Source organism: Symsagittifera roscoffensis, chromosome 2, assembly GCF_963678635.1.
Source record: "Symsagittifera roscoffensis chromosome 2, txSymRosc1.1, whole genome shotgun sequence".
NCBI classification, from domain to species: Eukaryota; Metazoa; Xenacoelomorpha; order Acoela; family Convolutidae; genus Symsagittifera; species Symsagittifera roscoffensis.
In genome coordinates, this window is record NC_087063.1 from 45,954,298 (window position 1) to 45,978,620 (window position 24,323).

At 36.1% G+C, this 24,323-nt stretch overlaps 2 protein-coding genes across 3 annotated transcripts in view; both read left to right on the forward strand.

The window, feature by feature from the left end:
* LOC134839627 (uncharacterized) overlaps nt 1–7,247 on the forward strand; it is a 39,997-nt gene extending 32,750 nt beyond the window's left edge. Inside the window, exons 11-12 of the mRNA XM_063855242.1 lie at nt 5,274–5,364; nt 6,475–7,247. Of these exons, the coding sequence (XP_063711312.1) occupies nt 5,274–5,364; nt 6,475–6,563 (180 nt within the window). The 3' untranslated portion in view covers nt 6,564–7,247. The remainder of the gene's footprint in view (nt 1–5,273; nt 5,365–6,474) is intronic.
* The window catches only part of LOC134840748 (COP9 signalosome complex subunit 2-like), a 545,309-nt gene that overhangs the window by 137,487 nt on the left and 383,499 nt on the right, over nt 1–24,323 (forward strand). The gene's annotated exons all lie outside the window — the stretch shown is intronic.

The following is a 24,323-nucleotide window of genomic DNA, read 5'->3' on the forward strand; positions in this document are numbered from 1 at the left end:
TTATGGCCTATTTGGGACACTTAACGCGCGATATATTTTGCTCTATTAATGCGTTAGCGTAGATTTAATCCGTCTTAGAAATCGTTCCAACTTAGTTGAAGCAGGCTGTTTGCCGTAATTGATTTGTTACTAAGGGCGAAATATATCACTTTGTGTTTTATATGGCGTGTGGGTTGATGATTTTCTCAAAAAATCTCAATTTTTTTTTAAATGTTTTACAATTTTCTTCTAATGTTATAACTGCTCCTTAGACCTCTAAATTTAGTCGGAACATTCACGGCTTCTCCCTGATACGAGCAGTCTTGTTATATTAAGAATAATGAACGTAGTGAAAACTTTAATTAGTTCTTGCTGATTGTTTGTGAATATTTATGAATATGTGCATTCATATATATTGATGCTTTTATGAATGCACTTAGGTATATATGCTTTTATTGAGTTCAATTGAAATTCATCTGCTGTAAATGACACAAAATAGCAATCTTCGAATACGGACGTGGAAATGGAGCGAAAAAACGTGAAAGATATCTAGTTTCGAAAGTTGAATTTATAATTTAAATTTCCAGCCTAAAAACTTTTCTTATTGATCCAGTTTTCTCCAGTTGGGTTCATGTTATCAAAAAAGCGCCAATCATTAATTGCCGTAGAAATTCGAAGAGCTCAAAAGGTATCTATTTTTTTTCTTTGAATTTCGAAATTATTCTAGAATTTCAGTGTTTCTTTTTATATTTACTTGTGTTCATTACTCTTTCCAATCTTCGATTGGCTATGTTAAAAATTATTAATTGCAAAATTGTGTCTTTTTGTATATGGTGCTACCTTTGGCGCATCGAATTGGCAATTTTCTAGCATATGTAGCTTCATTATTGGCTAGAGTGTTCAGCGTGTGAGACTCAAATTTGATAGGTCGCTTATTAGGGTTCTAGCCCTGTCACTTTCTGGCTACGGGGTCTGCAGAAAGTGACATGAGCAGGGCAATTTCTGCTGCCAGAAAGTATCGCTAAAAATTGACATGGTCTAATGTCACTTTTTGGTAAATTTTACGTAGCCAAACAGTCACACCAAAAAGTGACATGGTCGATGTCACTTTTTGGAACTTGGGGTTAACACCAAAAAGTGGCAAGTTTCTACTTTTTTGGTCGAAAATAGCTGAATTTCGTCTGAAAACCCTTACTAAAAACTAACAAGAAGGTTCTTACTTCGTTGAGTAAACACGGAAAAACTAGAATTTACAGAGTTTTGCAACAAGGAAATTGACTAAAAGTTAGAAAATAAGAGGAAAACACCTCAAAAAGTGCTCAACCCCAAAAAAGACCCCTAGCCCCAAAAAAGAACCCTAGCCCCAAAAGAGTCCCCTAGCCCAAAAACAACAAAATAACCAAAAATCGATTATAAACTGAAATAAAACATAATGTTACGATTGAAACCTTTTTCAAGATGGGAATTCCCAACCCTAACACTGGGGTGTAGAAAAATGTCTGATTAGCTGAAACTCCTTAGTAAGTCCAAAAAACACCAACGAACAGCAAAAGGTTTGTTACATCTTGGAAAAAACACAAAAAACCAGTAAAATGAGCCCAGCCCCAAAAAAAGACCCCTAGGCCGAAAATCAGCCAAAAAGCGAAAAATTCGATATCAAACTGAACTAAAACATAATGTTACGGTTTAACCTTCTTTCAAGAGGTGAATCGACTAAAAATTTTAGTGATAAAAAAAAATGATATTTGAACTCCCAAACCTAAAATTGGAAAAAAAAATCCCCCAAATTGTCATTACCAACAAGTTAAAAACAACCCCAAAATCAAGCATAGCATCTCAAACGAACAGTGAGAGATATACCTAAGAGATTTTCACTGATTACAATTGAAAATTTATCCAATTTTTTTCAGCAGGGGTTGAGTTTGAGAAGCGTAAAAATTAATTCAAAAATAGATTTTTCAAACGTTTGAAATTTTTTTTTTCAATTTTCACATCATTTGATTCAGCCACGAACGTTTTTCCAGCTAAAAAGTTGTCCAAAAGTTTTCCAAATTATAGCAGGCACAATATCCGTTATATCAGTGCACATTATCGATATATCAGGTTTAATATCAGGCACATCATTGATATATCAGGTTTAATATCCAGATTGATGCCGTCAGTGAAGTTTCATCTCGTTGATCGACATATTCGAAACTATCAGTTCTTTGGAAAGTTAAATCTGGTAAAAAGACCCAAATTATTTTTTAATCGAACACTTAACCTTCACGATAAGACACGAGAGTCTACATACCCAATTTCTTTAAATTTTTTCTAATAATTGATGAGAAAAACAGCCTTGATGCAAAAAAGCCATTACACCGAAAACATTCCTCCGGCTCAGTTTTGAATTTCTCAAGTTGTAACAATCGCATTGTAGCAAAAAGGATTGTTGGAAAGTTTTTTTTAATTACGAAACAGTGATCATCAGACCGACATAGAAACATAGAAACTAGCCAAAATTCGATTTGAAGAAAAAAATTTATTTTTTTTTTAAAATTTATCTATCTTGACTTAGCCACAAACGGTTCTCCGGCCAAAAGACTATCTGAGAGTTTTAAAAAAAGGTATCAGACACAAATTGTTCATTTATGGTGGTTTCATAACTAGAAAAATGCTGTCAGTGAAGTTTCAGCTCATTGAACGATTTGTTCGATAGTATTAGTGTTCACTCCAAAATTAAAGATCGTGAAATGAGCCAAATATTTTTTCGTTTTTTTTTTACTTATTGAAGTTGTTTTATACAGTCTAGGAATTCAATACACAGTTTCAGCTTCATATGTCCAAAAGATGATAAAAAATCAAAATTGAGTCAAAAAAGCGCTAACCTCGAAAAAATCGGCTCAACCTCATTTTACCCATTTTTGAAAAGTTGCATTACGATGAACCAAGAGTCGTTGGAAAGCTCTTTTGATTAGGTAAATATGAAAAACAAACAAAAATAGTTAAAGTGTTTCATAGCTAACCAAAGCCTATATGTTTGCCAATTTTTGTTTTTTGAAAATTTTCAACTTTCTCGTCAAACTTCATCATACTCGCTTTAGCCACATATAGTTTCAAGCTAAAAGTTTATCTGAGATTTTTCTAAAGTGCATTAAACACATATGGGGATCGTTTTTCATAGGTTTCATTATCAGAATAAATCCGTCAGTGAAGTTTAATCTCATTGAACGACATATTCAGTGAACGACATATTCAGAGTAACAGTGTTCTCTCCAAAATGGATGATCGTGAATTGCCTCAAATATTTTTCTTTACTCATTGAGGTCGTTTTATAGCCTCTATGAAGAGTTCGCTCACACATTTTAAGCTAAATAAACCTAACAGATGATGAGAAAATCGAAATAGAGTCAAAAAAGCCCTAACCGCGAACAAAAATATCAGCTCAATTTCGGTTTACTCAATGTTTAAAATTGCATTATGATGAACAACTGGTCATTGGAAAGCTCTTTAGTTCTCAAACGTGGAACATGAATAAATTCATAGTTGTGAGGTTTATAGCTGACGATAGGCTGTTTCCCCGCCGAAATTCGACTTCAAAATAGAATTTTTTCAAACTTCACCCTTTTGAAGCAGGCAAAATATGTTTTCAAGGAAAATTTTTATCTGATACCCTTCCAAAGTGTAGAAGACATTTATGAGGAACCGTTTAATTGGTTTCATGTCCAGATTGAATAGTTTCATCTCATTGAACGCATGCTGGATTGTATAGGTTTTCATTACAAAATTGAAGATAGTAAAATGACTCTTTTATTCATTTTTTTTATCAAGGTACATTATACAACTTATGGAGAGTTCACATGCATAATTTCATCATTATTTGTCAAATGGGTGATGAGAAAATCAAAAGTGAGCCGAAATGGCCCCAGCCATAGGAATTTTACCTTGGCTCAAATTTAAATTTCTCAAGTTCTAGAAATCTCATCATTGCAAATAAAGGCTTGATGGTAATGAGTGACGTGGGATGTGTATGATTTTTAAAAGACCTTGCGTTGAAATCAAACTTAAGTTTCATTTCGCTGCATAAAAGTGACATCACCAGGGCTAAAACGTAAAATTGTGGAAAATAGCCCTCAAAATTTTTTAATCGAATAAACAACATGACCATCGTGATCCTCGCTCAAAATAGGGCCTAGAAATTATTTTTATTTAGTAACTTTTATGTCATTTCTTCTGAAGCCGAATGTTACTTTCATCAAAGTCGGGTTGTCAGAGTAACTACCTTCTATTGCAGTTCATTTAGGTTTTGAAAGTTAGCCCCCAAAAATTTTTTTTCATAGTGCAGTCAGTTAATTTATCACGAGAAACCACCAGAACTGTTGAGTTTTCAAAAATTGGTTCTTTTTTTGATTGGAATCAGACTTTGAAAAGATTCGAGCATAGCCTTAAAATTACGATAGACCTTAATAACCCTAAAATTTTGAATACTTATCTTAACTCAACAATTGATACATATTCGGAAACTACATGGGCAAGGCTTTCCAAACATTTAAATGAAACGCCTAAATACACTTTTTTGACCCTTTTTTCTCAAACCCTAAATCGACCAAAAAGTGTCATTTGCCTAGCCCCAAATTTTTCTTGACCGTTTCTTCCGTTTTTTTTCGATAGGGTATCTCAAAATTGTGTCTTATTGCCACATCGAAGTCCCAAGTCTGTCAGACACCGGGAACCCTTTCGAGCCGATGCCTCACAAAAGTATTTGGCACACGCCAAAAGGTGACATGGCTAGGCTTCGAATCCGACACGTAGCCGAGGTTTTGCTAATTTGAGCCTTATTTCAACTTTTTCATTTTAAACTTGATAGAGCTGCTTTTTGATCGTGTTCTCGCAAGCGCAGCTTCGCCTGTTTATTTTCAAATTCAAATGGTTTTCTTGTTCATTAACTTGTTCAAGTTAGTTCAGAAGCTTCTTCTAGGTATTTGATCATAAAATTACATGATTACATGAGTTTTTGTTCGCTTACGTTCTGGTCTTTTTTAAAACAAATTTGGAAATGCATATAGACTTTTTTTTGAGAAATAAAAGATTGTCCAGTGGCATAATAAGAAATAACGGAACTAGTTAAAGACTGAGTCACAGTGCTTCTCTTCAATGAGTCACATCCTATGAAGAGATGGGTTTATTTATCAGAAATCAAATTTTGAGTGGACCAAATCAAAATTTGGCGTTATTTTTGAGTTGTTAGTTCGGATCTAACGTGATCAAGTGATAACACAAGCAAAGCGTGAGGTTGACATTGTTCATGTTTTTAGTGCAATCCAAGTGAGCGGATATCGGCTAGAGACTCCCTGCAGTCTGCCTACTTCAAGAAACTACCCAACACTCTGTTCACGCTGCCAGATGGTAAGAATATTCTATCTCAAATCAGCAGAGCCGCAGAAGTAATTGATCGTTTTTTAACGATGGAATTGGAAATGCATGCTGTTTTTTCTTTGAAATTTATTTTTGTCCAGTGCTATCGTAGCACATAACGAAACTAGTTAAAATAACCAATGCGTTTCTTCAACTAGCTTAAGCTATCTATTTAAACGTGTGTTTCTTGAACTAGCGCATAAGGGAAAACAAGATGAGCGAATCTGAAACTAGGGGCAGATCTAGTATTTGCGCGATTGGGAAGGGTGCACTTTTTCCAACTTTGAAAGTTTTCATTGAAAAAATTAAGGTCGACAAAATTTCATATGGGTGTTAGGCAATAAATGGATGTTGTAAAACATTACCGAAGGGGGAGCATTTGGGTCGTGTTTCGGTCGAGTTTATGGAGAAGGAGTGTGTAATTTCGCTTCCTTAATCTGTCCGTTTTGAATTAAATCAACAGGTGCAAGGGTGCCCACGAAGGCCAATCGGATCAACCGTACAATTCCCCCCCCCCCTTTAATCGATTTAGGGGGATAAAAACCGGTTTTTTTCAGAAATTAACTTTCAGGGCAAATAAATTGATCTATAAATTGGGCAAATAAATTTCATCGATACAAAATAATGATTAATATTTTAGATTATTAACAGTTTAAAATAGCTGTTTCGTATAAAAAATTTTGTCGGGTCGTTTATTCTGCGAGCTTGTTTAAAATGAATATTTTATGCGGAATTAAATTTCAGAATTAATACATGCTTAGGGAGGACATTCTACGGTAGGTCACTAAGGGAAGGATGTGGATTGTAAGGTTGATCCGGCCAATCCTCTCAATAAATGCATCGGGCGCTGAAAAGAAAAAGATGTTGTTCAATAGGGTCATTGTAGGGTTTTAGCAGTTCTCAAAAAATTAGATAGGAGAATATGAAAAAGCTCAATAATTTAAAAATTAAGAAGCTCAAATTTTTGAGCTTCATCATTTCTCTAAATTTTTGAGCTTTTTCAGATTCGCTTATCTAGATTTTTGACGAGTGACGCCTTGTTATGTGCACGTGCCTCTCATAATCAACCTTATCATAGCAAAACCTAAGAAATTTTTTTAGAGCAATCAATAATGTTCGTGGAAGGAATTAGCCTAGAAGCGGAACGCGAGGCTCCAAGAAACCTTATGAAGACCTACTATAATCCATGAAGAACCATACCAGTCGTTCCTTCAGATACAAAAATGAGTCGGTTAAAAGCCTCACAAATACTTTAAACACTGCTAGTGCGAGTCTGCTTAGAACCAGAAATGCCGTCAAACGCTTTAAACCAAGACACGTCTTCATTGATCAGCAGTAACAACTTGATGTGGGGGATCTATCGTAAATTTTATTTTTCTATCCTCAAAAATCCCACTTGAAAAAAAAATCTTATGTGGACAGTTTCATAGAGCTACTGAGCAGGAATGCTGAGTTTGACTATAATTTCAATTTGATTTTCATTAATTTTTGCACTGCTTAATTGGAAACTTTATGCAACCTCACCTGAAATGCAGTCCTCAATATTTAGCGAAGACCATTTATTTATAATTTTGTGCATATTTAATGATCCATCTATCTAGTTCAATGTGATGAAGTTGTAGGTTAATACAACCACCTCATTAGATTAAAGCATACTTTTCAATATCTCAGTCGAGTCAAAGTTGTGAGTCGCTTGATGCAGTGATTTAAGTTTTTAAACTGAAGATTTCTATTTTTTCACTCTTTGCCGCCATAGCCTTTCTCTCATTTTGGTTTGCTCTTCTGTTCTACCCGACCCATTTATAATAAATCAGATGTTTCTCAGTAAATCTTACTAATATCATTTCGGCTCATTCTCAATTGTTACCCCGAAGCAAAACAAATTAACATGGTGACTTCTGGTGATCATACCTTTAAAATAATGATAGCATGTCATTAACAATGGTCTCATATCACGTTGCAACCATCAGTCTGCTTTGCATTTGTGGCATCCAAATATTCCGAAGACTCCAATTAATGGTAAGACATGTCCAATGAGCTGAAGACATTTTGAATTGGTTTCAGCTCAAGTTCTCTCAGGAACAAGAGATCGTCTTTGAGCATGGAGATCATTAGCAAAGTTCTTGATATAAGCTCCGTGTGTTCCAAAAAGTCAGTTGGACTTAACTGTAGAAATTGAATCCCAGATGATCTTGTCCTCTTTTGACAATATTTGTAAAAGTCTTCTGGGACATAGATTTCTGGAACTTGTTTTTGCATGAGTATTTGGCATCTGGTACTTGTTTTCAAAAACTTGATCGTCAAGAAGTTTTGAATTCCAAGCCAGTTTTTAGTGTTTTCCTTTCTTCTTTATCGTTATTACTATCGGGCTGATAAAGCAGTCTTTGTCGCAATTATTCAGTTTAAGTTTGTGATCTTTGGTCTCCATGGTTTTTAGTTCTGTTTTAACCCCTTTTAACAGATGAAGTTCAACTCTTCTTCCCCTCGCTTGTGTGAATTGAAAAGGTGTGCGGAAAAGTATAATTTTTTGATAATTGCGAGTTTTTCCGATTCTATTGAAAAGGTCTCTAAAACTGTCAAAACTTGCCTTGTATAAAAAGAAAGATTGTAAGACTTACTCCAGTCGGGTTGGTGTTTGATCGAGCAAGTTGGCATTGGGCGCTTCTTTTGCTTCGCTTTAAGTCAGAATTTCGGTAGGTTGCCATTTCCCATAAAATTCTTTTCTTGTCCTCCGCTGATAAGGAAAAGGACATCTTCCCAAACCTACACGTTGGATTGAGTTCTGATCACCGTTTTCTCGAGAATATGAATCGTATCATCAGTAAACCAACAGTAAACGTCCTTTATCGAGGTTGCTTTGAGTTTCGCTCTTCTTCGTTTTACAGATGAAAACGTCCCGTAGCCATTCGGCTCCATCCTCTCTCGTATTACATGTGCTGGCTAACTATATTACTGCCCCCAGAACTGTTCGACGCATTCTCTGTTTTCTGTTACGAGCTTCTATCTCTCAATTACCGTGTTCGGATGTTTGTTAAAAGCGGTATTTAGTATTTACCAAGCTTCTGTAAACGAGATGGCTAAAAATTTGACCCTTGTGTTTTCCTGTGTGAAAACCCATTTGCCTTTGTTGTATCCAGAGGCTAAGTTACAGATTGAACGTAGCTTTTTGTCGGCTTCAGCTTTTATCTCATTGAACTTCCTTCTCTTCCTGCATCCATTTCTCCTCCCCGGATTTATTTGCCTTAAGGGTGTTTTTGTTTTTAGTTTCACGACTGAATTTATCTACGCCCAGCTCGATGATACCTGTGGCTTGTTCTGAGATCAGAATTTGACTTTCCTGAATTTCAGGTCCTTTAGGCTGTCAATTTCTAGGTTTTCTTTAGGAATGATCGCCAAAAGAATGATCACGAACTGAGAGCAATTATGATCTGCGGATATCGGTCCGATTCGGACATGTTAGCACGGAAGCATCAATGCTCTTTAATGATCTTTCGATCGCTATTGTATTTTTCGATGGCTCAGTTTATAGACATCGTTGTTTCTTGCCCATTATGAAAAGGTTTGTTCAATTTTTCCAATTATTTTTATCAGTACAAACCATATTCAAGGTAGTTCGTGATTAATTGCTCCATTTTGTTCTCAGGATTTACTTTTTGCCATCAGATTTTTCGCGAAGTATCAGAGCATTTGCCCCTCGCTCGATGAATTGCCGAATCGGCAACTTTTTTTTGGAAGTCTTAATGATGTCTTCGGAAAGCAGTGAAACCACTCCAGCACTGGGACAAAAAGTCACCACAGTGTCTTACAGGTTTTATTCATTCATTAGCCGACGTTGGTCGGGTTGGGCTTGTCCGTCTCCAGGCTAAGAAACTTCACCGGCCCAAGCCACAGGTCTGCGGGAGTGAGTGAGGAGGGATTCTAGGGGCAGTTAGAAATGTGGCAACTAGTGTGGGGTGTTAGGTGACAGTCCGGGCATAGTGGGGAAACTTGGTTGTCTAGTCGGGAGAAGTATGTGTTTAAAATCCGGCTGTAACCAGACCCGAGTTGGAGTTTACAGCGGGTAGCTCTGGGGAGATTTTTCTGTAGGGTGGACCTTAGGAGGCGGTATACAAAATACTTAGAGGTGGGGGGATTTCTGCGATGAACTTGGTTATTAGATTTGTGTGGTTGTGATTTAAAAGGGACTAGTGGTGGTTAAAACGGAAGTGGAAACTTCTGGATTATTAAGCTTGAGTGAAGGGTTAAAATTGGTTAAAACGGAGTCAGTATCTTCTTTAAAAGCGCTGAAAGTCGATTGTCGAACTTGACGTGGAGGTTAAAGTTGTGAGTAGTAAAAATTATTTGGGTGATGGGAGCGCTATGACGAGCGAAAAAATTGCGAGGTTAAAAGAACGTGGTGATTTGGAACATTGAGGATCTCGACCTCACCGTGCAGGTGGGCAGTAGAGTGTTGAGCCGGTAATAACTCTGAGGGCTTAATTTTGGGTTAGCTGCAGGTGATTAATGGAGGTTTTGCTGGCGGCATGTGACCAAGCAGGGGAGGCATAATCTAAAATGGGGCGTATTAAGGCTTTGTAGGTTAAAAGGAGGGTTTCTTTAGTCTGTCCACAAGAGGATCCTGACAACGCTTTCAGGACACCTATCCTGCGGCGAGTATTGTCAGCGGTTATTTTACAGTGCGCTGCAAAGCATAAGGTTGGGTCAAAAGTAACCCCAAAAATTTTTGGGTTTTATGAGGGAGGCTCGTTGTTTAAAAGTACACTGTTTTGTTAAAATCTTTATTGTACGATGAAAAAATGGTAACTGGTCTTTTAGAGGACGCGAAAGATAACTTCCTGGAAGAGAAAAAATAAAAAGATGTTGAAGGTAATCGTTCAACGATCAGTGCTTTGGGAAAAGGGATCAAAAGATAAGGACGAACATTATCGGGGGTGTGGGAGCGTCATGGACGTATAAATTAAAAAGAGCTGGCGAAAGAACTCCAGTGAACTGTTTTGTGGGGAGTTCGTGGTTGTTAAAAAGTGTGGTGGCGTTTAGGCCGTTCAAGTAGTTTTTCAGCCAACGAACAATACCTATCGGGAGCGGTGTCATGAAAAAGTTCCACGAGAGTACGATGACACACCTTTTCAAAAGCCTTCGAGAGGTCTAGTGTTGCGAAAACGGTGGGCAATTTTGATTAAAACCGTCTGTCATAAAAAAAAGAAATTCAAGTGTGGATAGCGCAGTAATGGTAGAGTGGAAGGGACGCAAACCATGTTGATGTGTGGCGTTAGGGAGATACTTTGCTTAAAAACAGGGCAAATGAGCCTTTCTAAAACTTTAACACGCGGGGCATAGTAAAGAGATGGGTCTATAAAAAGTGGATAATTTATGGTTCTTTTTGGGTTTGGGTAGGGGAATAATCTTTTTCCACATTTGAGGGATAATATTTTCAGACAGCGATATTTCAAAAAGAAGAGTTGAATATTCAAGAGCTACGGGTCCCAGGTATTTCAAGTGAATGGTGCAAAGGCCATCTGGCCCAAGAGCTAGCGAGAGTTTGCTGTCCGCAATGGTATGTTTAGTTGGTAGGGGGAGAAATTGGGGTTATCTAACAGGGTGAGCTTGGCTATTTTGCGTCTAGTTTTCCGGAGTAGCTTATCTGAGGCTTGAATCCTGGCATTTGTTAACTGTTTATTAAAAGCCTTGGCTATGTCTGCGTCTGAAGAGATTGTTTTTGATTCAAATTGAATAGGGTGACTTCCTATCACAGGCCTGGATCCTTTCAGGGAGCGTATCACTTTCCAGATCTTTCTGGCGCCAGTTCGGTCATCACAGGTCTGGAGGAATTTACGCCAATTGTTTCTCTTGTTTTTCGCTGTCTCGTTGAGCAGAAGGGAGTTCAATTGGGAAAGGGTGAAACGAGAGTGCTGTCTAGGTTCCATGGTCTGGTTATTGTGGCGGCCGAGATCTCTCGTCTTCAAGGTAGCATCGATTAATAATTAAGGCGCCAAGTACTGTTCTTGTATCTTGTTTGGAGACTTGCTACTGTCTTTTTGGTGTATGGTTTACTCGCATGAAAAAACAAACAGTTATTGAATCAACTTTTTTCTTAGTTTCCATTTTATGAGACTTGTTATATCTGAATGCAGCGAATGGACACATCACTTTCCAAATTTTTTTGTAGATGTTTTCTTGATCAGAAATTCATTTACAAAAAAAAACATCATCCACAAAAAATAGTTTGAACATTGATTGTTTTTAGGCTTTTCTATGAATTATTCAATACATTTCTGACTATGTATTGTTTGTGACTTTGGCTGTCTGCGTACTGCATTTAGGCGGTGGTTGAGAATGAGCTTTAATTTGTTAACCTTTTCTCAGTTTTCTCATTATTTTATCTACTGCCTATTTTGAGTTTGATTGAATCAAATATACTGGTCCTGTTTTTATTTCTTAGAATCAGATCTCTTCGTTGCTTGCTGCAAACCAGCAATTTTTAGTGCTTAAAGTTAGTTTAATGATTTCTTTCACCTATTCTCGAATTTTGCGTTTTATGATTGTGATCATTAAGAAAGATGTATTGCATTACGCTGGCAATACTTATGTGCGTCGGACAAAAATGCTGGAAATATGGTGTTCTTTCTTTTTTCCAACATGAATGTAAACGTAAAATTCGCTTCAAAATTATTTTTTCAGAAAACTTAGTTTGATTCACTACAAATTTGCCTTCAGACTCGATTTTTTTTCGGTGTCAATTATACAAATATAGCCGTCCTTTCTCTGAGCAAGTGTTGGGTTGGTGGTATCTTGTAAAATTGGTTGGAAGGAATTTCAGTAGTTTTCAGATTCGATTTATACTTTTTTGGGAAATCTCTTAATTTGCCGTGGCAATTAAGAAGTTAATTATTTGATTCGTTATCTCTCGTGATAGTCATTCTTATATTCTTATTTTACGGGCATAATTGTTCGTACTTCACGAGTAGAGTAGTTCTTATTTCCAATAGTGTTTACAGTATACAAGTTATTCGAAATGGATATAAACGGACTTTTTTAGTGTCGTTGTCACGCTTTTTGCGCATATTAATTTCCATTCTTCTGTTTCAATATGAAATCAGAACATTTTCATCCTCCTATTTGGAGAAAAAAATAAGAGACCTTTTTACCAATTAGCCCAGCTCATCAAGCGAGTTACTTTTTAATCAAGCTAAGCTCTGAATTCATTCAAGCGGTAATCCATATGCCATTTCTTTATTATCAGTATCAGATACTACAGTTTTGTTAGATCTACTTTCGAGTTAAGCTTAATGAATAGAATTGCACATGTTACAGTCTTATACAACTAATAAAATTTGCACGAGCATTTCAAACATATCATAAATTTACAGGCTTTAAAACTGTTTTGTCTATCAAAAGGTTTATTTTCAGTTTATAACAAGTCCTGTGACGTTCTCAAGCTATGTTGTTTTCTTGAATGAGTTGTTGAAGTGGGTGGTCATGTATACGTGATTGGGGAGAAGTGGCTCATGAAAAGTGAGTTTGATTTGCTGTAAAAATGTTAAAAAGACGAATTCGTTCTATACGATTCCATGATAGCTATGCTACATACCACTTATATTTTTTAGGTAAATTTTAAAATTTTCCTTCCAACCGGGTACAAGTTGGTATTTTTCATTTTTACAGCATGGAGTTGTTTTTTTAATTTTCCATATCTGACGTGTCTCATTATTATGAGTACGTGGGATGTTTGCTATTCAACGGCTAAATACTTAGCGGGAACATACAAATGTCGATGGTCAAGGAGAGAGTTAGTTACAGTTTACACTTTCCGTATCGGATGATAGGCTTCCAATTTGAAGCAAATTATCAGAAGGTTTAACGCATAGTTCAAATCCATATCAAATCCTGGGTTTGTTGGTAACATTATTATGCAAATATATTTTTAAACTGTTTGTGCAATTTCTATTTATCTGGCATTTGTGTTTCATTTGAAAAATCTATAGAAAAAAAAATTTTTTAAACAAAATGTTTCCGCAATTTTAGCAAACAACTCGTTTTGAAAACAACTGGTTTTCAATCGAGTTAAGGTGGATTTTTAGATGGCGATGTTGTAGCAGTGGCCAGTGTTGTAGCAGGGGCCATAATAGGGGTATCAGTAGAGGTAGTTTCCAGCAGAATTGATGTTGGTGGTTGAGAGACCACTGGATCGATGCGCGGGAGGAGGGAGAGATTATCCTCAGTCCCGCGAACCATCAGTTGTGTGGAGTCTGTGTGTGGCAAAATATCGGTCGATCCTAGACCAAGTAGCAAGTAGATAAATAATTAAATTGGGTTTTGATTCCTTCGATCAAAGTTTGTTGATTGAATTTGAGGATAACTGCGATCACTTTAAACACCAGACAATCTAGTATAACTTTTCCGAAGAGAAATGAGGTATTCTAATTATATGTTTTGAGCAGAGCCGAGTGTGCCATATGAGTCCGAGAAAAGTGTTTTTCGGACATTGAAAAAAGATCTACATGCTTCTTGCAGCATTCCTTTCATTTCTGAGTTGTCAGAAATCATATTCCAAATTTTCCGTATTTCAGCATAAGTATAAGTGGCAGAACCTCGGCTGGATGCTAATGAGTGTTTGATTTGCGGAACTATCTCAATCGGCTTAAACAGTTCTAGACCTGTATTACTTCTTATTTGTGGTGTTCGTTCAATCGATCGTTTATCATCATTCACATCTAGTTGGAAGAGATTTAATTTGCTGTAGCAACCTAAGACTTATCATCATCCACTTCTAGTTGGAAGAGATTTATGTTTTTTCGAAGCAGTCTTGTAAGTCTGCCGATTGAATTGTTTGCCCAGCTATTTGGTCGACAAACCGAATGTGTCCCTTGTACATTATTGGAATGCAATTATTACCACGATTCATTAGTTCTAAGGTTAAATAAAATTTCAGATAGTGATAGAGCCAGTCAACTTTGCCAGTGGTCTCTCAGAACATTGAGAGATTGAGTTGGATTATAGCCAGCCAAACATAGCCTCTCGAGTGAAAGCATTAATGTATGAGAATTGGGACTAGCACGCATAGTGCCAATTCGGCGGTTCGGTTTTAAAAAATATATATAGTCCAATTTGGTGTCTAAGTCAGCTTCATAATGAATTTGACTAGTCATAACTTACTTGGCAGGGAGTTTTCTTTAATTGTGATAAAATTATAGTTAAGTTGACCGGCTTTGAATAATTTCCATACTTGGGTTGGATTAGGTTTTTATCTGTAGCAGATCTGGCAGTTTTGGTAGATCTATTTTCGAGTCAGGCTTAATGAATATAAATGCTTATGTTACCGTCTTATAAACTTAATTAAATTTATACGAGCATATTAACCAGATCATAAGTTTGAATGCATCAAAATACTTTATCAAAAGTTTTTAGTTCATAATAATTCCTTTGACAGTCTTAAGGTATGTTGTTTTCTTCTTGAAGATGAGTTTTTGAAGTGGGTGGTCGCGTATACATGATCAGGGAGGTTTAGCTCATGAAAAGTTTAAAAAGACGAATCTTTCTATACGATTCCATAATAGCTATGCTCTATAGCAATAATACTTTAAGGTATGGAGTTGTTTTCAATAGTTGGATGTATCTGTTGAGTCTCTTTAATATGACTACGTTAGATGTATTCGGTGTTATGATGCAACTGAGGGGTTTGCTTTTAGCGGTTAAATACTTTGCGGTAACTTACGATTTTTGACGGTCAATGAGGGAGTTAGTTACAGAAAAGCATTTCCGCCTCAGATAATTGGCTGCAAATTTGAAGCGATTTATCAGGTGATTTAACGCATAGTTTCAATCCAGATCAAGTCCTGGGTTTCTTGGTAACCCTAGTGAAATTCTTTTTTAAAAGGATTAAGCAATTTGGCAATCAGCCACGTAGGATTTAATGGTTGTCTCCTAACTGTCATTGTATGCGTAGATTCTGATACCGGCGGATTGGTCGTTAGTATCCTAAAGGTTCGAACTATTAGTATTCTTTTCTCAATAAGAAAGTTAGAAGAGACAAAAGGTTTTTTTTTAATTTGAGGGGGGAATTCGCAGTGGTGGCTTCGATTTAGGAGCTTTTGAAGCAGGTGAAGTGGTGTTGGTAGATGGTGTAGCTGCTGTCATCTTCGCGATGGGGATCGAAGGTTCGTGAAGAGGCCGGTGTTGTAGCAGGGGCCGTAGTAGGGGTAGCAGTAGAGGTAGTTGCCATTAGAGTTCGTGTTGGTGGTTGAGACTCCAGTGGATCAATGGGGGTAGGAAGGAGAGAAGCTCCTCAAAGTCTCCCAAAACATTATCTAAAATGGAGTCTATATTATTTGGTAAAAATATCAGTCGGTGTATCCTAGAATAAGTAGATAGTTAATTGGCTGAATTTGTGGATACATGCGAAACTGGTTTATATTGTCAGTTTCCATTAATAGATGTGCTTCTACTTTATAATCATGCTCTTCTAATTTTTCAATTTGTTCATCCTTAGTGAAAATTGAGGTCACTATAGAAGTGAAGAGTTTTTTTATACAAAGCGGCATGTAGTACTTTGCCTCAATTTAGTGAATGGCTGGTGATTTTGTTAATGTGTAATCCTTACACTTCAAACACTAGACGATCTATTATAAGTTTTACGAAGAGAAATGAGGCGAAGACTATTCCACATTTATCCAAATAGAATTTTATTCTCCCGAATATACGGGTGTATTCATTTTTCTAAAACTCAGGGGAAATGAGATTATCTAAACATATTTTTTTAGTGGATCAGAGTGGGCTATATGTGTCCAAAATTTCTGTATTTAAACATAAGTATAATTAGAAGAACCTCGGCTGGATGCTAATGAGTGTTTAATTTGCCAAGCTATCTTGATTGGTTTAAAGAGTTCTGGACCTGTAGCCCTTGTTATTTTGGGTGTTAGTTCAATCCAAGACTTATCATCATCCACATCTACTTGGAAGAGACTCAAGTTTTAATCGGAACAGTCTTGTAAATCTGCGGATTGAAATGTTTGCCGAGTAGTTGGATCGACAAACAGAATGTTTTCCTCATACATTATGGGAATGCGTTTATAGCATTGATTCATTAGCAGTAAGGGTGAATATAGTTTCGGATAGAGACAGGCAACATTGCCAGTGGTCTTCAAGAACATTGCGCTTTTGATATAGTCAAATTTGGTGCCTAAATTGGCTTTATTCTCATTTTGTTTGGTCAAAAATTAAGGTGGTGGCGATTTTTCACTAATTGTGACAAAAGTATAATTTTGTTGGCTCGCATTATGAGTAATTCCCGTACTTGGGTTTGAATTAACTTGAATTCCAGTATCCATATTAAATCCCTCTTTATATTCGAGAAAGGGGTTGGAAACGTTTTAGGTTGACCAGATAGAGCTTGCGGTTTATTCATTACCCGTGTCCGAGAAAAGAACTTTTTGGATTTTTAGAAAAGATCTAGACATTCCTTGTAATATTCCTTTCATTTCTGAATTATCAGAAATCATATTCCAAAATTTCTGTATTTAACGATAAGTATAAATGGAAGAACCTCGGCTGGGTGCTAATGAGTGTTTAATTTGCTGAGCTATCATGATCGGTTTAACCAGTTCTGGACCTGGGACACTTGTTGTTTGTAGTGTTAGTTCAATCCAAGACTTATCATCATCCACATCTAGTAGGAAGATATATAAGTTTTTATCGAAACAGTGTTAAGTCTGGCGATTGAATTGTTTGCCCAGTTAGTTGGTCAACAAACAGAATATGTTCCTTATACATTCTTGGAATGCGATTATGGCTTTGGTTCATTGGTAGAAAAGGCGAATAAGGTTTCGGATAGTGATAGAGCCAGGCAATTCTGCCAGTGGTCTCTAAGAACATTGAGCGATTTTGAGTTGGAATATAGCCAGCCAAACATGGGCTCTCAAGTGGAAGCATTACTTTATGAGAATTGGTAAGCATTCTAGCTCGCGTTGGCATTGCAAAAGGTGCAATTCGGCTCTTCGAAGCATATAGAAGCTATAGAAAAAGAATATAGTCTGTTTTGGTGCCTAAATGAGCTTCATAGTCAGTTTGACTAGTCAAAAATTTAAGTGGCGGCGAATTTTCACTAGTTGTGACAGAAGTATAATTAAGCTGGCTGGCATTATGAGTAATTTCCGTACTTGGGGTTGGATTAACTTGAATTCTAGTATCCATTTTAAATCCCTTTATAATAGGAGAAAAAGAGAATCATATGGAGTTGGAAACGCTATTCTGGGTAGACCAGATAAAGCTTGCGGTTCATTTATCACCTGTAGCATTGATTTTTTGGGTAGTATTCTGTGTTTGTGTAGATTGAATAGATAGACTGGAATAGTCGTTGATTATAAAGTAAGATTTTTTATTCGAATCATCATTTGTTCAAAACTGAAAATACAGTTTTTGGGATCTTCCCAAGTATAAGCAAATGCATCCAAGGATGTTGTTTCACAACCGTTAGTGGTCACTGGACAGGGCAAAGGAATGATAGACTGTGTTTTAATCCCTTCGATCAAAGTTTTTAAATTGAATTTGAGGACACGTGCTATCCTGGTTAGTTTTGCAATTTCCATTAATAGATGTGCCTCTACTTTATGATCATACTCGTCTATGTTTTCATCTTTTTCATCCTGAGTAAAATTCGAGGTCATTGTTGAAATGAAAATTATGTTATACGAAACAGCATGTAGTACTTTGCCGAAATGTAGTGAGCGGCCGGTGATTTTTTGAATGTGTAATGCTTTCATTTTAAACACTCGAAGATCTTGTATAACGTTTACGAGGAGAATTGAGGCGAAGACTTTTCCACCTTTCTCCAAATAGAATTTTTTCTCCCGAAAATACGGTTATATTCATTTTATTAAAAATCAGGGGAAATGAGATTATCTAAAGGTATTTTTTTTAGTGGATCAGAGTTAGCTATATGAGTCCGAGAAAAGAATTTTTCGGACCTTGAGAAAACATCTAGATACTTTTTTAGCATTCGTTTAATTTCTGAATTTTCAGAAATCATATTCCAAAGTTTCTGTATTTAAGCATAAGTATAAATGCTAGAACCGCGGCTGGATGCTAATGAGTGTTTAATTTGCTGAACTATCTCGATCGGTTTAATCAGTTATGGACCTGTAACCCTTGCTGTTTTGGGTGTTAGTTTAATCCAAGAGTTATCATCATCCACATCTAGTTGGAAGAGACTTAAGTGTTAACCGGAACAGTCTTGTAAGTCTGCCGATTGAAATTTTTGCCGAGTAATTGGATCGACAAACCGAATGTTTTCCTTATACATTATTTGAATGCGTTTATAGCTTTGATTCACTAGTAGTAAGAGTGAATAAAACATTGCCAGTGGTCTTCAAGAACATAGAGCGCTTTTGATATAGTCCAACTTGGTGCTCAAATGAGTTTTTATAGTCAATTTGTCTATTCATAAGTTAAGGTGGTGGTGAGTTTTCACTAGTTGTGACAAAAGTATAATTTAGCTGGCTCGCATTATGAGTAATTCCCGTACTTGGTGTTGGATTAATTTCAATTAAAGTGTCCATAATAAATCCGTCAGTATATTCGAGAAAGAGTGAATAATATGGGGTTGGAAACACTTCTAAGTTGACCAGATAGAGCTTGCGGTTGATTCATCACCTGTGTCATATTATTTTGAGTTTGCCGTGTTTGGGTTGAGTGAATAGAAAGACTGGAATACCTCGATGATATTCAGATTTTTCATACCGAAATATCTCAGCCTGGAATGTTTAAAACAGTGAAAATACAATTATTGGGTTCGTTCCAATTAGAGGCAAATGCATCTAGGGATGTTGTTTCACAACCGTTAGTGGACTCTGGACAGGGCAAAGGAATGTTAAACTTTGTTTTGATCCCTTCGATCGAATCTTATTAATTGAATTTGAGGATACTTGCAATCCTGGTTGATATTGTCAATTTCTTTTAATAGAGGCGCCTGTGCTTAAAGATCATATTCGTCTAGTTTTTCAGTTTTTTCATCTTGAGTAAAAGTCGAGGTCACTATTGAATTGAAAGTTATATAATACGAATCAGCATGTAGTACTTTGCCGAAATGTTTTGAGCGGCCGCTGATTTTGTGAATGTGTAGTGTTTTCACTTAAAACACTAGACACCCTAGTTTGAATTTTACGAAAAGGAATGAGGCGAAGAATTTTCGCACTTTTCCCTAACTACAATTTCCATTAATAGAGGTGCCTCTACTTTATGAATTTTTTCGTCTATTTTTTCATTTTGTTCATCATTAGTAAAAATCGAGGTCACTATAAAAGTGAAGAGTGTTTTATTCAGAGCGGTATGTATTACTTTGCCTCAATGTAGTGATTGGCCGGTGATTTTGTGAAAGTGTAATGCTTTCATTTTAAACACTCGAAGATCTAGTATAAATTTTACGAAGAGAATTGAGGCGAAGACTATTCCACCTTTCTCCAAATAGAATTGTATTCTCCCGAATATACGGGTTTATTCATTTTTCTAACAATCAGGGAAAAGGAGATACTCTAAATAGATTTTTTAATGGAGCCGAGTGGGCTATAAGTATAAATATTTCTGCATTTGAACTTGAGATAAATGGAAGAACCTCGGCTGGATGCTACTGAGTGTGTATTTTGCTTAGCTTATTTGACCGGCATGAACAGTTCTGGACCGTTAACCCTTGTTATTTAGGGTGTTAGTTTAATCATACCGAAAGACTTATCATCATCCACTAGTTGGAAGCTATATAAGTTTTTCATCGAAACAGTCTAGTAAGTCTGCCGATTGAATTGTTCGCCGAGTTATTTGGTCGAAAAACCAAATGTGTTCCTCATACATTAGTTGTGACAAAAGTAGAGTTTGGTTGGCTGGCTTTATGAGTAATTCCTGTACTTGGAGTTGGATTAACTTGAATTCCAGTATCCATAATAAATCTCTCAGTATATTCGAGAAAGAGTGAATACATCGCATGGGGTTGGAAACACTATTCTGGGTTGAGCAGATAAAGCTTGCGGTTTATTTATCAGTTGTAGCATAATTTTTCGAGTTTCCCGTGTTTGGGTAAGGTGAATATAAAGACAGGAATAATCTTTGATTATATGGTAAGATTTGTCATACCGAATCATCTCAGCCTGGAATTTGTTTAAAACAGGAAAAATAATTTTTTTGGGTTCTTCCCAACTATAGGCAAATGTATCTCAGGATGTTGTTTCACAACCGTTCATGGACACTGGACAAGGCAAAGGAATGTTAGTCTGTGTTTTGATCCCTTTGATCAAAGTTTTTTTTAAATTGACTCAGAGGATACATGCTATCCTGGTTAGTTTTTCAATTTCTATTAATAGATGTGCCTCTACTTTATGATCATATTCGTCTAATTTTTCATTTTGTTCATCCTTAGTAAAAATTGAGGTCACTATAGAAGTGAAGTTTTTTTTATATAAAGCGGCATGTAGTACTTTGCCTCAATTTAGTGAATGGCTGGTGATTTTGTTAATGTGTAATCCTTACACTTCAAACACTAGACGATCTATTATAAATTTTACGGAGAGAAATGAGGCGAAGACTATTCCACTTTTCTCCAATTTGAATTATGTTCTCTCGAATATACGGGTATGTTCATTTTTCTAAAAATCAGGGGAAAAGAGATTATTTTTAGCAGAACCGAGTGGACTATATGAGTCCGAGAAAAGAATTTCTCGGACATTGAGAAACGATCTAGATATTTTTGTGTTTCTTTCTTTTCTGAATTGTCAGAAATCATTTTCGAATTTTTTTGCATTTGAACATAAGTATAAATGGAAGAACCTTGGCTGGATGCTAATGATTGTTTAATTTTCTGAACTATTTCGATCAATTTGATTTGTTCTTGAACTGTAACCCTTGTTATTTGGTGTGTTTGTTCAATCCAAGACTTATCATCATCCACATCTAGTTGGAAGAGATTTATGTTTTCATCGAAACAGTCTTGTAAGTCTGCCCATTGAATTGTTTGCCGAGTTCTTTGGTCGAAAAATCAAATGTGTTCCTTATACATTATTGGAATTCAATTATGGCATTGATTCGTAAGTAGTAAGGGTGATTGAAATTTCGGATAAGGATAGAACTAGCCAACATTGCTACTGGTCTCTACAGACAGAGCGATTTTGAGTTGGAATGTAGCCAGCCAAACATGGGCTCTCGAGTGAAAGCAGTAATGTATGAGAATAAGACGCGTTCTACCTCAATACTTTTGCAAAAGAGCCAATTCGGCTCTTCGAAGCATATAGAAGCTATAGCAAAAAAGTCCATTTTGGTGCCTAAATGAGCTTCATAAGCAATTTGACTAGTCAAAAATTCAAGTGGCGGGGAGTTTTCGCTAGTTATGACAATAGAAGATTTTGCTTGGCTGGCATTATGAGTGATTTCCGTACTTGGGGTTGGATTAATTTGATTTCCAGTATCCATATTAAAATCCTGCGCGCTGGTGGTTTTTGTGAACATGGAACCCTGAGTGAATTTTTTTTTGAAATGCCTGCGCATGTACCTAGATGGCCAAAATTTGGCAAATTGACATCGGGAATGGACTTACAACAGCATTTAACGTCCAGCTATGTCTTGGTTTGAAATTTTAGTCATGAAAAACAGGTTTTTAAAAATAGGGCTAAGCACTATGGTAGTTTTTGTGGTGTTTTTGCTGAGCTCAGTTTGGACGTTTAAATTGATGTCTGATTAGGTCTGATTAATCCAAACAAACGAGAACAAATCAGAAAAACGTAATTTTGGCGTTTTTCTGATTTGTTCTCGTTTGTTTGAATTAATCAGACCTATCGCGTTGAAAAGATGTGTTATCAGGCTTTCCAACGATACCAATAAAGTTTTAAAACTCGATATATAACTTGTTCAAACATTTTTTTTAGTTAGCCCTAAAATGGTTTTTAAGAATTTTCTTCGTTTTTCTGAGCTCACATGCCCTCTATGAGTGAAATATCACAGTTATTCAAGTAAAATTGACTGCTATGAATGTGCTAGACATCTACAGCCGTAACCTGAAAGAACCGGCAAGGTATGATAATTCTATGATTGTTTTCACTAGACAAAAGTTTTTTGTAAAGTTTGATTTCAACTGAGGTTTTTTTCGTATTTTTGGCTTTTTTAAATCTTTTTTTTTGTTTTTTGGCCTATCTCAGGCCTATCGGGTTGAATTGATGTGTTATAAGGCTGTCCAACGATACCAATTTAATTTCAAAACTCGAAGTAAAACTTTTAAGTTAGCTCTAAGCTGATTTTTAATTTTTTTTTTCATTTTTCAGAGCTCATATCCACTCTATGAGTGAAGTATCACTGTTATTCGAGTAAAAATGACCGATATATTTTTGCTAGACATCTATAACCCTAATTTGAAACAACCAGCAAGATATATTTACCCTATGGCTCCTTTCACTGGACCAAACATTTTTGTAAAGTTTGAACTCAAACGAGGTTTTTTTGTTTCTTTGGCGTTTTTTTATTTGTTTTCATTTTTTTTGGGTTTAGCAGGACTATCTGGTTGAAATGATGTGTTATTAAGCTTTCCAATGATACCAATATTGTTTAAAAACTCGGAATTTAATTTCGTCAAAATCTTTTTTTAAAGTTAGCCCGAAGGTGTTTCAGATTAGCAAAACTTTTTTTTTGCATGAAACCTCGTTTATTTTGTCCGAAACTCAGCAATTAAACTTGATATTTTTTCTAGAGGAACATTAAGGGCAAAATAAGGCCTATTCTTTTGCTTAGATAACCTTAAACTTCAAAATCAAAACTTTCTCTGCTAATAAATTTTTTCTTTAACTGACTCTAGCCAAAAAAACTTTTCTCATGAAAGGTTGCAATCAAGGCAAATTACATGATATTGATCTCAGAGGAACAAGAAAGACAAATTACTGCGTCTGTAAGAGCTTAGATAAACAATAAAAAATTAAGATCCAATTTTTTCTCTGGGAGTCTTATTTTTTTAAATTTAAGTCAGCCTAGCAAAAAAGTTTTATTGTTGAAAGAGTGTTAAAATTTTCTACAATTGAGACCAATGTTGATATCAGAGGAAAATTTATGACAAATAATTACATCTATGAAATCTTAGGTAACAATTAAATTTGAAAAAAAAAAGATATAAATAATAAATAGTTAAATGAATTACTCGAGTTGGATTATTTTTTGGTGCCTCTCAGTTCACCCTGTTTTTGTACAGGGCTCTCCAGGAGCGCCAACGGGGAAGCGGGCACCATCGGTCCCAAAAACTTTTTTTGGCCTAGTTTTCTTTTTTTGTGAGAAAGCTTTCTCTTTTTTGGAACTTGAAGTTCTCATCTTTTTTTTTCGAAGCCAAGGCTTTCTCTTTTTTTATAATATAGTTGTTAAACAACAAATAAGTGCAAAAAGTGAATTGTAGGCAACTAAGCCCCTCCTAGCACAACTAAGGCTTATGGAGGCACAAAGTCAAAAACAACTCACCCAATCACTCAACTACGCCCCTCCTAGCACAACTAAGGCTTATGGAGGCACAAAGTCAAGTGATCAAAATCAATATACGGCAAGAACAACAACAATCAACTGCAAAGGATGAATTGTAGGCAACGAAGCCCCTCCAAGCACAACTAAGGCTTATGGAGGCACAAAGTCAAAAACAACTCACCCAATCACTCAACTACGCCCCTCCTAGCACAAATAAGGCTTATGGAGGCACAAAGTCAAGTGATCAAAATCAATATACGGCAACAAAACTGCAAAGGATGAATTGTAGGCAACTAAGCCCCTCCTAGCACAACTAAGGCTTATGGAGGCACAAAGTCAAAAACAACTCACCCGATCACTCAACTAAGCCCCTCCTAGCACAACTAAGGCTTATGGAGGCACAAAGTCAAGTGATCTAATCAATATACTGCACGAAAAAATTACAGCACGAAATACCAAGGTCATACGTAAATTAACTGTATTTATCG